This window comes from Phasianus colchicus, chromosome 11 (genome assembly GCF_987193195.1).
Source record: "Phasianus colchicus chromosome 11, bPhaCol1.hap1.1, whole genome shotgun sequence".
Lineage (NCBI taxonomy): Eukaryota > Metazoa > Chordata > Aves > Galliformes > Phasianidae > Phasianus > Phasianus colchicus.
This window is the reverse complement of record NC_143446.1, coordinates 3963194-3979849: the sequence shown is the minus strand read 5'-3', so window position 1 is coordinate 3979849 and position 16656 is coordinate 3963194. Positions and strand designations below refer to the sequence as shown.

General features: G+C 45.1%; 1 protein-coding gene across 1 annotated transcript in view; it reads right to left on the bottom strand.

The window, feature by feature from the left end:
* DNAH1 (dynein axonemal heavy chain 1) overlaps positions 1-16656 on the bottom strand; it is a 72790-nt gene that overhangs the window by 25867 nt on the left and 30267 nt on the right. The window contains exons 25-47 of the mRNA XM_031611694.2: positions 16163-16342; positions 15501-15641; positions 14477-14640; positions 13874-13987; positions 13077-13265; positions 12164-12269; positions 11053-11166; positions 10588-10737; positions 9960-10046; positions 9668-9854; positions 9458-9549; positions 8800-8954; positions 7013-7190; positions 6586-6780; positions 6006-6125; positions 5227-5385; positions 4844-4945; positions 3606-3746; positions 2995-3155; positions 1995-2152; positions 1687-1860; positions 1295-1333; positions 36-214 (exon numbers count right to left, since the gene is read on the bottom strand). Of these exons, the coding sequence (XP_031467554.2) occupies positions 36-214; positions 1295-1333; positions 1687-1860; positions 1995-2152; positions 2995-3155; positions 3606-3746; positions 4844-4945; positions 5227-5385; positions 6006-6125; positions 6586-6780; positions 7013-7190; positions 8800-8954; positions 9458-9549; positions 9668-9854; positions 9960-10046; positions 10588-10737; positions 11053-11166; positions 12164-12269; positions 13077-13265; positions 13874-13987; positions 14477-14640; positions 15501-15641; positions 16163-16342 (3285 nt within the window). The remainder of the gene's footprint in view (positions 1-35; positions 215-1294; positions 1334-1686; positions 1861-1994; positions 2153-2994; positions 3156-3605; positions 3747-4843; positions 4946-5226; positions 5386-6005; positions 6126-6585; positions 6781-7012; positions 7191-8799; positions 8955-9457; positions 9550-9667; positions 9855-9959; positions 10047-10587; positions 10738-11052; positions 11167-12163; positions 12270-13076; positions 13266-13873; positions 13988-14476; positions 14641-15500; positions 15642-16162; positions 16343-16656) is intronic.

Below are 16656 nucleotides of genomic sequence, written 5' to 3'. Positions count from 1 at the left end.
CTGGGTGGCGTGGTTGTGCTGATGGCAGGACTGACCTTGATATTGCTGGGCTGAGCCATGAGCATGCCCTGGAACACCTTGGAAAGGTCTCTCAGGTTAAAGGTGTAATGTGACTTTGTTGGTGTGGGCAACAGCTGGGATGTGATGGTCAGATACACGTAGATAGTGGCATCAACCAAGGGCTCATTCAAGTCTTTGACTGCAACTGCTCCGGCTGCAGAGACAGAAGACAGAGAGGGTGCCAAGGTGGCAGCTCTGGGACAGGAAAGTCCTAGCAGTGCAGACAGGTGACACTGAGAGGCAGAGGTGTTGCTAGGATTTGGCCAAGAACGCACTTTCTTTTCCCCCCCAGTTTCCTAATGTGGACATTGTGTGAGGCCCTGAACAAGTCCCAGCTCATTGCAACAGGGATCTTGCCAGTGAGTTTCCCTTCTGAAGGGGATCAGATCTGAGAAGGGCAGAATGCAGCACAACAATCCTGCAGTCTTAAGAGTATGCGTAGCCCACAGCAAAAGGAGACACTGCCAGCAGGTAGTTGGTACTTACTTGAAACACTCAGGTATCCCTTCTCTATTCCCATACCCCTCAGTCAAGTCTTAGCTACTTTCAGGCTAGAAGAAGCCCTCTGAACTAAATCACCATGCACATCATTGAGCTCAGCAAATGAAAAGTCTCTGAAGAATGACTGAGGGATGACTTGTTATGTAATAGTGGCAAAATTTAAACACAGCTGCTAGTTTCAAAGTACAAAATACTTTCCTTAATTCTAATCAAGATCATTACCAACACTCCTGGGCACGTAGAGCCCTGTGACACACTGGTACTTCAGATATTATTTCCAAAATTTGTTAGTTTTCTTTTAAATTACAGCTAAATACTTCAGCGTGTCCCTGAGCTCATAGTCAGGTACTGGCACCTGTGAATGCTGTAAGCACTCAGAAAGCTCTGCTTTGTCTTTCTCATAGCCCACCATTCTCACTCCTTCGTGCTGGCAGATTTGCAGATGAGAGCACATTTGCAAAGCTGATCCTAAATTCCCACCCTGTCAAATACAAGAGGAGCTTATTTCACTTCAGATGAGCCCTTTTTTTTCATGGATGGCTGTAGCACCATCACCAGATCTTCCCTGCTCAGCTGTCCACAGACTGCAACAGATGGGGAGTAACAGAAGGCTTACTTCTGCAGAAGGCTGTTGTCTGGGCAAGTGTCTGCCTGCTGAAGGCACAGGTAAACTACTCCATGCTGTGCCCATCAGCCTGTTCAGTCTCTCTGGCATCTTTTTGCTCTTACTTACGCACTGGATCTCTGTAACTTCTTTCTCCTAGGAGGCCAGCTAGGAAACAAAGACCAAAAAAAAAAAAAAAAAAAGAGTTACTGTGTTGCTTGTGGAGGCAAAGCATATCTGCACCACCTATTGCAAACAAAACTCTCTATAAAATGCATAGGCTATGTGATATTTCATCAAACTGTGAGAGCCAAAGTTGAAGTTGGCTAGGTTGGCCCAGAGACTAAATAGCGTATGAGTTCTCTGTTTGCTGAGGCTCAAACAACAGTTTCTCACGTTTGTGATGAATTCAAGTTCCATCGTCTAACACTTCTATTAGATCACCAATATTAAATGGTCAACCCCATTACCATTGGGTTGACTTGTGGTATGAGGAAGAGGCAGTTGTCTGCTGAACTCACCCATCCAACTGCCAAGGATGTTGGAGAAGATGGTCTTCTTGCTGCCATCGTCCATCTCCGTGAAGGACAGGTAATTGAAATGACGTGTGAAGCGTGGAGTAACAGCATTCCTTCCCCCTCCAGGAGGTCCCATGGCACAGACAAAATTAATATCCACCAGCTTCTTAAACGTACCTTGAGAAGTGTGAAAGCAGGATTGAATGCTGAGCTGAAACCAAAACACCCTGGCCACAAATCTCCCCAGAAAGTACACGTATCTATCAAGGCCAACTCTTGCCAGGGGTGCTGGGCAAAGATCTGGGTCGTACCGATCTGCTTCCTGTCGTACCAGCCCTGGTGGTCCATCCATTGCCGCAGCAGCTCGATGGGTGGCTGTGCACCAAACGTCTCCAGCATGGGCATGTTCAAGTCATCAATAAAAAATACAAAGTACCGCCCGACTGGAGGCCCAAACACACCCTTGCGCCTGTAAGGACAGAGCTGAGTAAGGACACAGGACTTGCAGAGGCACTTTTAACTCAATTCAAAAGCAGTTTTTCCTCCAGTGGCTTCCTGAGTCAGCAGTTTCAGCTTCTTTACACTCGTGTTCCATAAACCCCTTTACGTGTGAGCCTTCGCATGGAAAAGATCTAGTGTAATGTTTGAGGTGTGGGCTTTGCAATTGTATGGGCCCAATTTTGTACACTCGTGTCCAGTGTCAATTAAATGCCTGAGTACATGTAAAAATAAAGCTTGAGGCCATGCATCTGTTACAAATTTTAAACTGACTGGTTTGAAAAGGAAAAAGGGAGGCTGCTAACTATGGGTGGAGACTGGGGGTAGGACTGGGGATAGAATCACAGAATGATCCATAGAATCACAGAATGGTTTGGGACCTATAAGATCATGTAGTTCCACCCCCCCTGCTACTCCCACCAGACCAGGTTGCTCACAGCCCCATCCAGCCTGGCCTTGAATGCTTCCAGGGAGGGAGCATCTACAACCTCTCTGGAGCTGTAGTTTTCTCCCCTTCATTAGTTTCTATAAATGCCCCATACTGAGATTTGAGAACATTGGTGTAATTAAATGTAGTAATTCTGGAATAACTATGATTGAAGCAGGTTTAACAAACCCTCCCTATCTTTCCACTGTATAAAGATATAAGTGGCTCCCGCAATCCTAGCTCACATCCACTGTTTCTCCAGCTTCTTACCCACAGATGTATCAGTCTTCAGTCCCTGCATGTCCTGGGATGAAACTAAATGGTCAAGCTAATAGAAATACTAAGCTCAGGGATACTGCCTTTGCAAAAACCAAAAGGAAACTTGCCTCTTCTCCAGTTTGCTGTCAATGAGATCCTGAGTTTGGTTGGCAGAGGTTTGTGCAGAAAACGTCAAGAAGTGGCTGACGTATTTGAGAGGCAAACTTTTCAAAAGCTTGTCTGTAATTGTAAGAGTCTTTCCTGTGCCAGTGGGACCGATGCAAAGAACCTAGAAGCACAACCAGCAATACCTGCTGAAGGCAATGCAGCTTCCTGCCCTTCTCAGGCTTTCAAAAGATCAGAGAGGAGAGAAGGCTTGCTTTTTCACTAGGGAAAGATGTTCAGGGTAACATATCTTTCAGCATAGAAGGAATCCAACAAGAAAGGTATGAAATGCAGTGGAAAGAAACAGGTAATGAAGGACAGTAATGGGCCATCATCCTAGGTGGGAGGACATCTAGAAATTGGTGCATTTGTCAGGGTGTCTAGGGAGCAAATGGAAAGCTCTTGTTGCTTAGGCACAGCTCCTGAGCAGAGAAATGCAGATCCATAAGGATGAGAACTAATTTAAAAGCATCAGGTAGCTGCCAGGTTCTGATTGGCCTGGGAGAAGAAAAGGTGCCCCTGTGGAAGAGAAAAAACGTTGAATATAAAATCAAAGACAAGGGTGGGCACGTACTGGCTTACAGTTGATAAGCAACAGCTCCAGCAGGTGGGCCATTCGGACTGTGTTCACTGTGGGCACAATAATGTCACAGTAGTTGGTATCAGGAACCATGGTGAACTTTGCTGTAGGGTCCAGCCACTTCTCCCAGCGCACCTGAAAGGTATGAGTGCATTTAGAGGGGAGAGCTGCATTTATCTGCTTTTATCCTTGTGTATCAGCTCAAATTCTTGTAGGACATCAGGTTCCCAGTCCCTCCGTCTAGTCCTGCTTCCTTCTGTAGTGCAAAGCTGTAATTACCTGACTTGCTTCCTCCGGGAGGGAGGGAGCTCAGAGTTAGAGATCATTGCCCCAGCAGCAACACATTTGCCTTTCCTTCTGAAAACTGGAATCAAAGACTGACAAAGCACTTGTGATATCTGCAAGAAGTGAAACTCTGTTCTAAGCTAGCTTATGCTGGAGGTGTCCACATGGCAGAAAGCCGAAAAGGGTTTTGCTGGGATCCTATCTTCATGTTTGGTGCCATCACCTCTGTTGTACACTGAGGTTTCAGGTTATACAGGACTCGTGCTAGGATCAAGCCAAGAGCCAATGTCCCAGGGACCACTATGCAAGTGAACAGTGGTTTTGCCCGGGATGTGCTACACAGCACTGACAGAAAAAACACATTCCTGAGCACCCCACAAGGCATCCCCTCAGACACTGAGATGGCCCTGGCAGCTTCTGCTAATCATTTGACACTCACACAGTGCTCCAGTACATCAATTCCCCTTCCTGAAATCAGAGCATTTTTCCTTATTTTTCACTTCCACTGGTGTCTGTTTAGTCAGATGGGCCTTGCATGCCCTACTGCTCTACTATCTGCTATGGAAAAGATGGCATATCTGTCTGCCCTGCTCCTCCTCCAGACTTCGCTGCACGCAGCTCTTTTACTGCCGTGCACTGCTTTTAAATGCAGACAGACCTTTACATCTGAGCTCCCTGCAGCAGGCACGTTTCTAAAGCCCTCTCACTTTCCTGAGCACCAGTAGAAGATCTTGGTTAAGGTTTGAAAAATCTGCCTCACAACCCTGAGGGCAAAAACTATCTTTCCTCCTTAATGAAATGCTTGGTTTTACTTTCTCACCGGTTTCTTACAGGCTTTTCTTATTCGTCTTTGATGAAAAGATTCTGCCAAATCTCACAGAACCTGTTTTGCTTCCCAGTCCCTCCCTAAAATTTTTCATCTTAGAGATGGAAGTGAATTATTTTACCTCCCAAACGTCGTCCTCGTCGGGATCATCTTCAGTGCTGCTAAGTCCAGCACTTAGCTTATAGTCATAAACCAGTCCTTCTTCTGGGAAAAGTAACTGGATCTGTGAGAATAAAGCCACAGTGAACCTAGCTGCTGCTTAGCTGAGTTTGTTTTGCATGTGGGTCTAGCTAATTTGCACGTGGATTGGCCTTGCAGAAAGGCTTCAGTAATGGGATGCTGCTCCTGCCAGGGGCTCCCAGCCTTTGAAATCAGAAGACCTTGTGAACCAGATTTCAGGAACATGCCCAAGCAAACCTCCCAGGCATTCAACAAACTCTGACTCCCGCTCCTCATCGCTACTTCCTCTATAATTGAGAAAGGATCTGCTTTCCTTTTACTCACCTTTTCCTTTGCCATCTTCTCCCTCAGCCACGTGCTGAAGGCAACACGGCCTTGGGAATCTCCAGTGGCACCCACACTCCAGATCAAGGCAAATACAAACCAGGGTTCAATCAGCTCTCGGATATGAGCTGCAGTCTCCTGGGGAACCTTCCTAAATCCCTGGAAACCACAGAAAAACAGAAATAAAGTTCTCAAGCAGGGTTAAGGTGAACAAAAATCAGACTCTTTATAGCCTGCTTGTAATTCTATTCAGAATACGTGTAGCTTTTTCTAGACTATTTTTTCACAGGTCTTTTTGATGTATTCTGTGGATTAAAACTCACTGTTTCACTAATGTACCTGAGACACTCCCCTGCCTGAACTAATGTCACTCAGTGGGAGCTGGGAGAAGAATTTAATCCCTGGTTTTTAATTTGAAAGCTTTCCGGGCTTCTTCAATTCTAATTCTCAAAGAATCTGCCACCTGAAGTGTTTTGCTGCATAGCTCTGATCTCTGCTTTCTACTTATTCTCCAATTCCCTCAGCTGTAAATAAAAGTGAATCTCTTTTCTGCAGCCTGGTAGGCCTAAAGCTTATCTTGTGCTCTTTCAATGGGAAAAACATAATCCTTTCAGGTTTACCCGCACTCAACAAGATGCTGGATTACCTTCTGCCATGCAGATAGGTTATGGTGTAACCTTCCTTCACCAACATCTTGCATTCCAGTCACTCACAATACGTGACTTAGCGCCCCGAAGAGTTACGGGTGCACACATGTAATAGCAGCAAAAAAATCTTACCTCGGCAGGAACGAAAGGCTGAAACAAACATTCCAATAGCGTGAGGAGGCTCCTTGTGAGGTTGCCATCTGTTGAGGCAATTATCTCTTCTACAGATTCCCGGACAAAGCCAATAGCTTCCTGTAAGGAGAGGCAGGAACAGCTCAGCGTCACCAACCGACACACTGAACTTTGCTTACTTTCTAGGGTTCTGGTTTCTCTTTGTCTCCCTGCAGGCTACATTTAGCAGGGAGGGTAGGACAGAGAGCGCTGCCATTTCTTGCTGTGTCACAAATGCCACCATTTCTACTGGAGAGAATTAAGTCAAACCACTTGATTGCCTCTTAACTGCAAGAAGCCTTTGGGGCCTGCCATTTGAGTCACTGCTCACATCACTGCTGTTGTTTGCTCTGTTCAGAGCTTCCCTTTGCAGTCCTGAGTTCAGGAGCAGAGCAGAAATAGCAAGACTTATTCTTCTGACTTTATCTCTGGAGTAACTCTACTGTAAGAAATGGAGCTGCGCCAGAAATGACTGTGCAGTCTATAAGACAATTAGCAAATAACATATCCATGGAAGGGCTGGAACAGCATGATAGGTTACCTTGAGGAACCTCCTGAAGAGAGATGCCAGCTGCTGTGAGAAGGGCTGCATGACATCTGGGAGTTTTTGCAGCCAACATTCCGTGAAGGGCTCCAGCCCCAAGATGCTGGGTTCCAGGTAAACCATGCCACAACGGGACACTGTGGCAGGGGATGCAACAGCCAAATCCTGGACTTCAAACATCATGGTCATACTCTGGAAATTCCAAAGGGGAAAAAAAAAAAAAAAAAAAAAAGGATCTCTTAGCATAATTTGGTGAAGTTGAAATTGTCCTCTTTGTTGCAGGGCCCCTCTTGTTGCTACTTGTGCAGCACAGTGGGGGTAAGGCCAAGGTAAGGGGGCTGAGACATCAATTTCCATTCAAGTCCATATCACACACACATCAAGTGTAAAGTAAAGGGCAGCAAAAGGGGGAGGGATGAGTTACCTCTGTCATCTTGATGATTTCACCCGAACTGAGACACAGCTTCTTATTGTCATCCAGCACCGTGTTCATGTTCTCAATCCACAGAGCATCAACTGGCCCATCAAACATGTACCACTTCTTGCTAGTGTCAGTGGCCATGGCTCCCTGTCGGATGAGCGAGGAAAAGATTCCATCCGTCCTGAAAAGTGGGAGGAAAGGCTTGGTCCATCTTATTTTTGCAGAAATCCATAGCAAAGCTTCAACCATACAAAACAACAGAGCCAGAATCTTATCTTAGTCCATGCACCCAAGCATATCTGGGCCCCACTCGCTGAGCTATGTAAAATCTTATCTCAGTCTTTTTTTGAATGGAGATGCATCCAGTCTGAGTTGGCACAATGAGACAGTATGACACAATGAGACCTTTGGCCTGTTAGGAACAGGACTTCACAGCATCTAACTATAAAACGTCAAGTTTCCCTTTAACATCTCTGTCCTCAGTGAAAAGTGAAAAGCCCTTGCAAGTGTCCAGTTTATATCATAAATTATCTGCCCTATGGAAGTGTATTTTATTTTCTATCAAGTGTAGAGGTAGTCTCGGGACAACTACACTGTAGTTGGGTAACTATAGGTTAGGAGAATGAAACCAGGCTAAAGAGTCTGACTCTATCCTCTATGTAACTGAAGTTCCCATCATCAGCTGCAACTGAATCCAGGTAGTGCTGGAGCTAGCAAACAGGAGAGCAGGAAGACACAAGGAATGCTGTTGACAACAAGAACTTAATCTGTACACAGAAAACTGGAGGCAGTGTCTGCTCAGACCCTAAACTCCACTCCCGTTATTAAATACGTATTTATACAGTGATAGTGAAGTCCAGGGTATTTTACTGAGATCAAGGGAAAACAGCCTGCTCTAAAGCTCAGCTGATTAAAACAGATGGATTTATGTCTGCAAATGTGTTTTATATGGTTGCCATACTTTTTTTGTCATGTTGATGCGACTGTACGCTGCCCTTGGATAGAGTTACATCACAAATAAATTGTCAAGCTTAGCTGGAATATCCTATGGAATGACTTTCAGTAAAAATGCACGAGAGCCCAGGCTTGGAAGCTCTGGTTCTTGGCATCAGTAGTGCTTTCTTGCTTGCACTTTTCCTAGAGGCAATGAGTTTAATACCTATTTAGTATCTCTGGGTTTATAGAACACATTCAATAGTTTGTTGCTAAGTGTTGGGGGACAGGGCCACGGGGAGATTAACACTGCTTCTCACACCTTAGCCTCTGGATAAAGTGAGCCACAAATGGGAACTCAAGCAGGAGGAGGACAACTGGGCTATTGAGATAGACAATTAGGTGCCTTGGCACTGGGAATGAAACGCTCCTTTGTGCCTGGAAGTCATCCCTCAGCATTATTGAAAGCAACCAGCATATTCATACAGAACAATCCAAGTGTGCAGTACAGAGATCACTTTCCTTCAGAAGCAAAGCAAGTTTTTAAGCTGCTTTATCTTAGAGCAGAGGAATTCGCTCCAAAGCAATTGAATTATTCCTTGCTATGCAGTTCATACTGCCAGCTGAGCTGCTGTACTGTCTGGGCATGTGTTGGCAGCCAGGCCAAGTGCACAATAAAAGATGTCAGCTTAAATTGTCATGACTGGCTATTGTAGCTCGGTGAGGGATAAGAACTTGATTGCTTTTGATTTTATGCTACTATCCTAAAGAGTTCTCAGCTTTGAAGAGGAGACCCTCAAGACCAGAAGATAAGGGTATCCAAGCTGGAAGGAAGGAAAGCAGGTTTTGTACTTTACCACTCATGCGTTAATAAGTTAAACTCTCCATAAAGCTGGCCCATTGTGATGGATTTGGGATTCAGTACAAAGTAGCTGACTGGTTCGTAATTCCCACCACTGGCTGCAGGCTGACCTTGTAGTGACGTCATTGCAGCTGCTAGGACTTCATAACACTGCAGAAGTAGGAGAGCAAGGGAATAAATGGCCACGGCTCCGTAACAACAAAACCTGTGCTCACAGCAACTGCATTTAAAGGGCGGTGAGAAAGGAGACACAGGGAAAGACAGTGTCATAGCAAGAAGGTGCCTAGCTGTATTCATAGAAACGAAGGATTTTAGAAGCATGGGAACTTTCATCTCCTTTGGAAAAAGCATCTTGAGGTGCCACATGCTGCTGAGTACAGATGTTCAGGCTCAAAGTACGTCTCAGCCTTAGAAATCTGCAGCAGTGCCAATCAGCCTCAGCTTAGGCTCCCAACTCCAAAGAGCAAGACACTATTGTACTTCCCCATGGGTATGAGTCCGTACTAAAAGGCAGCATGAAAACATCTTTGTCTCCTGGTTTCTATCTGAGAGAGGCTGGAAACACTGCAGTGTGAGCCTTCCGTGAAGTTTAACCCTCTGCACTATTAGATGAGCAACAGTTTGCTGGGGCCAAGGTAGTATTTCAACCATACCTTCGTCTTCCCAGAGCCTGTTGGTCCCACTAACATGAGGCCATGACGAACCACAGTGGTTTCGTACAGCTGGATGCACTTAGTCACAAAACCTGCAGAGGAAGATGAAGCAGAGTGGGTCTGGGACCATCTGTCTCTTTCCTAGGGCACAGCACTGGACTAAAAGCACAAGGCCCAAAGAGAGTGCTTGTGGAGAGCCTCTCCCCTCACCATCAACATCCTTTAGACTCTTTTTGATGCAGGCTTTGCGAATGGCTTCTTCCAGGATGCCATAATCAACAGGCTGTTCTTTGATCTTGGGAAATAAATCAGAGACTATACCACTGAAGAGCTTGAGGTCATCCTGCAGAAATTTGGGTACGTTGGCATCCCTGATAGCCCGCAGGCAGATCAGATCCTGCAAAGATTTAAGAATTTGTAACTTGAAAGATCCTGCCTTTCCTCTGTGGCTGCAGAAAAGGTGACAAAAGCCTCCGACAGTGTGAAGCACAAGCATATTTACCTCATCCATAGTAGGATTTTCCTTTTTCAAGTTGCCAGCTGTTGAGATGACAGTCTTCACAGCTCTCATTCCGAAGTCATAGTGGTCCTGGAAGAGGCACAGAGGAAACAGTGTTATCGGGTACCTGAGCATGACCTAAAAATCATCATAAAATCATGGAATGGTTTAGGTTGGAAGGGACACTAAAGATCATGTGGTTCCAGTCCCCCTACCGTGGGCAGGGTTGCCCCCCAGCTAGCTGAGGTTGCCCAGGGCCCCATCAACCTGGCCTTAAACCTTAAACCCCTCCAAGGTGGGGCATCCACAACTTCTCTGGGAGCTTGTGACAGTGCCTCACCACTCCATGTAAAGAATTTCTTCCTAACATCTAATCTAAATCTCCCCTTTTTTAGTTTAAAGCCAAGTCCCCGTGTCCTTTCACTATCAAATCATGTAAAAAGTTGATCCCTCTCCTTGTAAGCTCCCTTCAAGAACTGGGAGGTTGCAGTGAGGCCCTCCCCAAAGCCTTCTTTTTCCAACCTAAACAAGCCCAACTCTTTCAACTTTCCTTCATAGGGGAGGTGCTCTGTGCCTAGGCTGAGAAAACCTCATGTTTGTAAAACATATTCGTGGACATTAAAGCATCTACCTGGGTGCTGAGCTGCTCTGACAATAGCTTGAATGTTGTGGTGATCTTCTTTGCAAGGACTTTAGCTTCATTAAACCCAAAGGAATAGAGTGAGATCTCAGCAATCATGGAGTAATCTGGGACCATCATCGCCACCGGACGGAAGAGAGCCTGAAACGTACAGTTCCAGCACAAGATAAAACCACAGTTTTTTCTTGCTTTTTTCCAGCAAATAGAAAAGGCTGAGTTTCTGTCTCAGACTGTGCTGAGGGCACAGCATGAGTGTACCTGACACCTGTCGGGATAGCATGCCTGCAGATTGAAATATGAGAACCATCTGCTTACAGATGCGATTCAAAGCTGAAAGTGATCCTAGAAACCTTCCAAAACATTATTTCCTAAACTTTGCAATGACCACACTGATGCTCTGGTTAGCATCCAGTACACGAATCACATCTTTCTGTCTGTGCTCTCTACTCTCATTACCTTCAGGTTATCTGGTAACTCAGTACGTCCTGCATATCCAGGGTTCATTGTGATGAAGACTGCGCAGGATGGGACCAGAGGGATCTCCTTTCCTTCAAACATGAAGCGATCCACCTAGGAAATAAAAATTGCCATCAGTCTCAAAGCCTGACTTACAAAAAGGTAGCTGAATCTTTGACAAGGAAAACAATGGCTTTCAGCAGTTAAATTATGAAGCACAGCCATGCACAGCTGCACACAGCTGTAGTGATGCAATGTGGTCCCACTGTAGGAATCCACTCTTAGCAGCAATACTTTTCTCTGTTTAAGAAATCAGGCTCGTAGGTTTACTGATAGTACACTTTTTTTTTTTTTGAACAGAATTCTGCTCCTCCAGCTATAAACAGACAACAGCTTTTCATTTTTTTTTTTTTTTTTTTTTCTGCAGGACAGTTTGGACCTGAATTAATTTGTGGTAGGAGAGGGCAAAAAGAAACTGAAATCCTTTTAGATCCGTGTAATTTCAGTAATTTCAGATAGGTGATAAAGCAGTGCAGAAGAATTCACAGACAGCAGGTTTCTAATTCCAAGTCAAAGTCAAACAGATTCAGGTCTTAACCCCTGTGAGTCTCCAGAGGAGCAAAGCAGAGGCTGACTGCCAGATGGCTGACAGCTGAGTCTCCATGTAAAGCCAATAATTCATTTTGCATTGCAACCGTGTGTGCATGAGCATGCATTTTTTTCTGTGCACATTGGGTTTCATGAACCCACTAAAGCTTGGATAATGCATTTAGATAAATGTGGTGCTGAGCAACTCACAGCAGAGCTGTGTATCACAGCATTGTATCACAGCTCCAATTTTTATCAGCTCAGTGGATCTTGAACAGAGCGTCTCCCACACTGAAGGCTGCTGGCACAGCATCTCAAGCTGAGACTTTGAGCGTGGGCAATAGTGGCAGTAAAGGCTAAGGTGAGGTTATAAAACTCACCTACAGTGAACACGATAATCTGACACAATGTGCCACAGCTGGGGTATTATTTATACCTCTCTGAGCTGCACCTGAACTGGTCCTTTGTGACAGTGCATGTGAAGACAGCTGTCTGCCTTTGCATCCCCATGGTCGTTACTTACTCTCTGCTGCTGTGCTTTCTGAATGGTTGTGATCTGCTGGGCCACCACAGACAGCACCTCGATGTCAATGCGGTTGAACTCATCAAAGCAAGCCCACGCACCAGAGCTGAGCAAGAAGAGAAATAAGAGGGGAGTAAGGAACATCAAACAGGAGCAAATACACTCCTGCAGGTTTAGCTAGGCTTAGAAATTATAAACTCACATACTAGGGAACAAGAAGTGGACTCAACGTCCCAGCATCACAGTGTACAGCAGCAGGAGCCATAGCCCATCACCCCAGCTATGCATCCCAGGTCAAGTCCATTTTTCAAAGCTTGGAAAACTACATATAAAGCTGGAAGGCATTACAGGTGGGTAATCTTGCCACAAAGTGTGGTTTAAAAAATAATTACATACAAATAAAACACCTGAGAGAAGAGTGTCAGCATTTGTTAGAGTAACTAATTCACATTCACCAGCATGCAACAGACTAATCGGACCAGCTCTGTTTGATACACAGAGAAGAGGAAAGCTTTTCTGAGAGCATTCCTCAGGGTTTAAAGCAATCTCTCTTGGATACTCAATTTCGGATACACCCAGCAAGCTCTCCTTAACATTAAGCTGCCTCTGGGCTGAATCTCAGTCCAACAATATTAGAACAAAAGCAAGAGCTGGAAACATTTGCACAGGTGTCTAATAGAGGACTGGTGCAAAGCATTTTAATTTTGCCTTAAATGAACAGGATTTATTGTTTTAATTGGCTCAACTGTCCACCTATTCTGGCAGTTTTGTAACTTTGCTCATGCTGGAACACAGCAACCTTCTTAGTGTGGCTTTGCTGGTTCTTTGGGGCTGTTATGAAAAATACCCACCTATTCCCAGCGACCAGCATCCCTACCCACTCACTCCTGGGCAATGACACGCAGTGCTGTACCTGGCTAGTCCCTTGAAAAACTTTCCCATTGCCATAAAGTCAAGCTGGTCAGAGCAGTTGAACACTACAGTTTGGATTGCTAGTGCTTTCCCCAGCTCTTTTGTTGTTTCTGTTTTGCCTGTTCCTGCTGGTCCCGCAGGTGCTCCTCCAAATTTCAGGTGCAGAGCTCCTGTAAGCGTCAGGTAACATCTACAACAAAGATGAGACCAGATAATGAGAAGTGTTTCTACTACTGGCTTCAGGAAAGGAGAAATCACAGAAATGAGCTCTCCAGATGGAGACAGGCAGGAATCCATCATTTATTTTTCTGCAGAGCTGCTTAGACATGCAGCACTTTGTGAAGGAGTTAGCTATGTGGCCTTGATTAGTATTCATGAGGGCCTGCATGGATAAATCCTTCTGCCACTGGCTATAAATTCACTCCCCAGAAAAAGGACAGTTACAAAAGGGTGTAACTATTATTACTGCTGCATATTTCAGAGTATTAGATATCCTTTTTATAGTGGTTTGCAGAAGAGCTCCTTAGCTATCAGGAGGGCATTTTTAGACGAGTCAGAGTGCTGCATTAAGAATCAGGAGAAAGTAAGCAAATCAGTGTGAGCACTGAGCACTAGGAACACAGTGGGACCAATGCCAAGGTGTTCTATCTCACAGAGACCATTACTGTACAAATGGTTTCTATTTACATACATTAAGAACCAAGCCCGACATGTTCAGATTCTTAGTTTAACCTCTCATGAGGCTTGTTCCTCCAGAAAAAGAAGGTACATTTACTACCCAAAACCCAATTTCCTTACCTGTCAGTGAGGGGTGTGATAACTAGGCGGCCAGTGTTCCCAAGATACTCATAGCCATACAAAAATTCAGCATTGACTGCTCTGATGTACAGGTCCCCCTTCGTCCAGTAGGATCTAGTGATGAGTGAACACGACACCAGAAAGATAAAAGCCTTCTGGCAGACAATACATCAGCTCATAGAATTACAGCCTGTGGGTTCAGAGACCTGCATGTCATGATTTGCCTTTAGAGAAGAAGAGATAAGGTAACACAGCGGGATGTTCGGAGTTTTCACAGGACCTGAAATGAGCTTTTCTATCAAGCACTGCACTCCTAGTCGGGCAGAAGCAAGCCCTTTTACACTGAAGCTCTGTGATACAGCACAGAGACTCTGTGGTATAGCATAGTCTATATTGCTGAAACATCTGTCTCAGATGCCTTAGAACTGGCATCTATAGGAGACTTGAATCCCACTTCTCACAGGGATGTTAGAGGTGCCTCACAGATATTTCTTACAGATCGTGCAAACACTTGTTTCCATTTGTCACAGACATGGCTGATAGGGGGAAGAGAATAAAGACTGGTCAGGGAGGCAGGTGAGGTTCAACAGCTGAGCTCTCTACCTGAGCTGGGAGATCCACTCGAAATCATTCACGCTTGTCACATTCTCCTCGATCAGCTTTGCTGCAACATCCTTGGCATGGACCTCAATCACAATGAGAGCTGACATCACTGCTCGCTGCATCTTAGACAGTTTGCCACGGACCACAGCAACCAAATCAGCCAGCTGGGTAAGGAAAATACTGTGGAACAACCCATACCCCAACAACAACCCAGGAGTACTAACACAATGCAATCAACCTTACTGCCTATTAAGTACGGACCACAGGCTGCGTCCCAGCAGTTTCTGCATATTTCTTGTCAGAGATGTGAACGTTCAGGAAGCAAATATTGCTCAGGGCTGCCTCAGAGCTGACTTGCCATGGAACTTCAGAGAATCACAGAGTTGGAATGGACCCCAAAAGGTCATCATGTCCAACTTCTGACTCCACATAGGACCATTCAAAATTCAAACCTTATTTTTCTAAGTGCTTCTTAAACTCCAGCAGTGTGGGGCTGTGACCACTGCTCTGGGGAGCCTGTTCCATGCCCACTTCCATCTGGTAAAGAATCTTTTCCTAACACCCAGCCTGACCCTCCCCTGACACAGCTCCAAAACGTTCCCCTCATGTCCTGTCACTGTCACCAGGGAGAGGAGATCAGCACAGCCCCTCTGCTCCCCTCTGGAGGAATCTGCAGGAGTTTGCAGTGATAATTATCAGCAGTCCTCACATTGTTTGAGATTTACGACGACAAATGTCCTAATGATTAAAATGATGGCAACCTGTTACTTATTTTTCAAACCATACTATGCAGGACTGCGTTTCCAAACAACACCCTGTAGCGACAAACATGGAGCCAACCAGGTTTTGGGAGCTGATTTCAGGTAGCATACACGTGGTGGTTAAGAGACAAAAGCACAACCCTTGGAAATTCTGATGGTATAGTACGTCAGTGTTTCTGCTATAGCAGATTGAACTGCCTGTATTTATAAGCTGATGACTGAGAAGTTCTGACGAGGTCTTACCTTTACATTCGTTTTCCTACCTGAGTAGTCAGCTGTGGGAAAAGCCTGCTGGACAAATCTCCTGATTCCAGAGCCTCAGACACTTCCTTTGTCCAGAAAATCTGACAGCCAACAATGGTCACCTGGCCAGGCCATTGCAAGACCCATGTAGTACGAGGTGTCTTAAAAACAAGAAAAAAATGACAGTCAGAATGACTCATTTCCCACCGTGAGATGCGTCATTAACAAACAAGAACTGAGTTGTTATTTAAGAGACTTTCCTTATTTATTTTTTATTTTTTTATTTTCTACCAGCATAGCTTTTATACAAAAACCAGAACCAAGATGCACTCCCTGTGATCACTGACTGTTGCCTTTACTGGCCCTTAGTAGGGTGTGTGAAACACGAGTGATGGTAAAGACCTTCTAAGAAAGTATCCTTCTATGGAAGAAGCCACTTAGAGGAATAGAAATGGATTCAGAGGGCTGTTCTATGATACAGGGAACTATTCTGTAGTCATCAAATCAGCTCCTACAGAGCTGGCATCCTCTGGACCATGAGTTGTTTGCTGAACTGTGCCTTCTGCAGGCTGTATTTAACAACTAGTAGAATACAAATTCATTAGCCCCATCACTGGTGACTTCTATGGTAAGCCAAGGATCAAGTCACCACAGAACTGCAAGCCTGTGATAAAACTCTCACCTCTGGGTAAACACCAACTGATCTTTCTATGTTGTCCCGTACGCTGGCCTTCATGGATTTCTCAACTTCCAGCAGCCAGTCCTCCACCTTGTCAGTGGGATAAATGGCAGCAAACAGCTTCACCTCTTCTCCTTCAGCAGAGTACATGTGTGTGATCTGCAGGTCCTCCTGGAACTGTAGCTGATGTAGGAAACACAACAGGAGATGTGAATGGCAGGTTTCTTTTCTATCCCTGCCTTCCAGCCACTGAATGACAGTCAGGATATAGCATAGAATCCTCCTATAAATGTGGTGCCCGACTTGGTTGGTAATAACAAAGTGTCACAGATGTGCAAGACAACCTCCTCAAAAAGAACGGAGGATGATCATACAAAAATAGGAGATTCACATCACAGGTTTTGTTCAGGTGAAGCAAATCAAATTATAGGTGGGATGAACACTCCTCAGCCCGTCTGGAATTCAAACCCTTGAATCCTGTTCAATTCTATAGATTC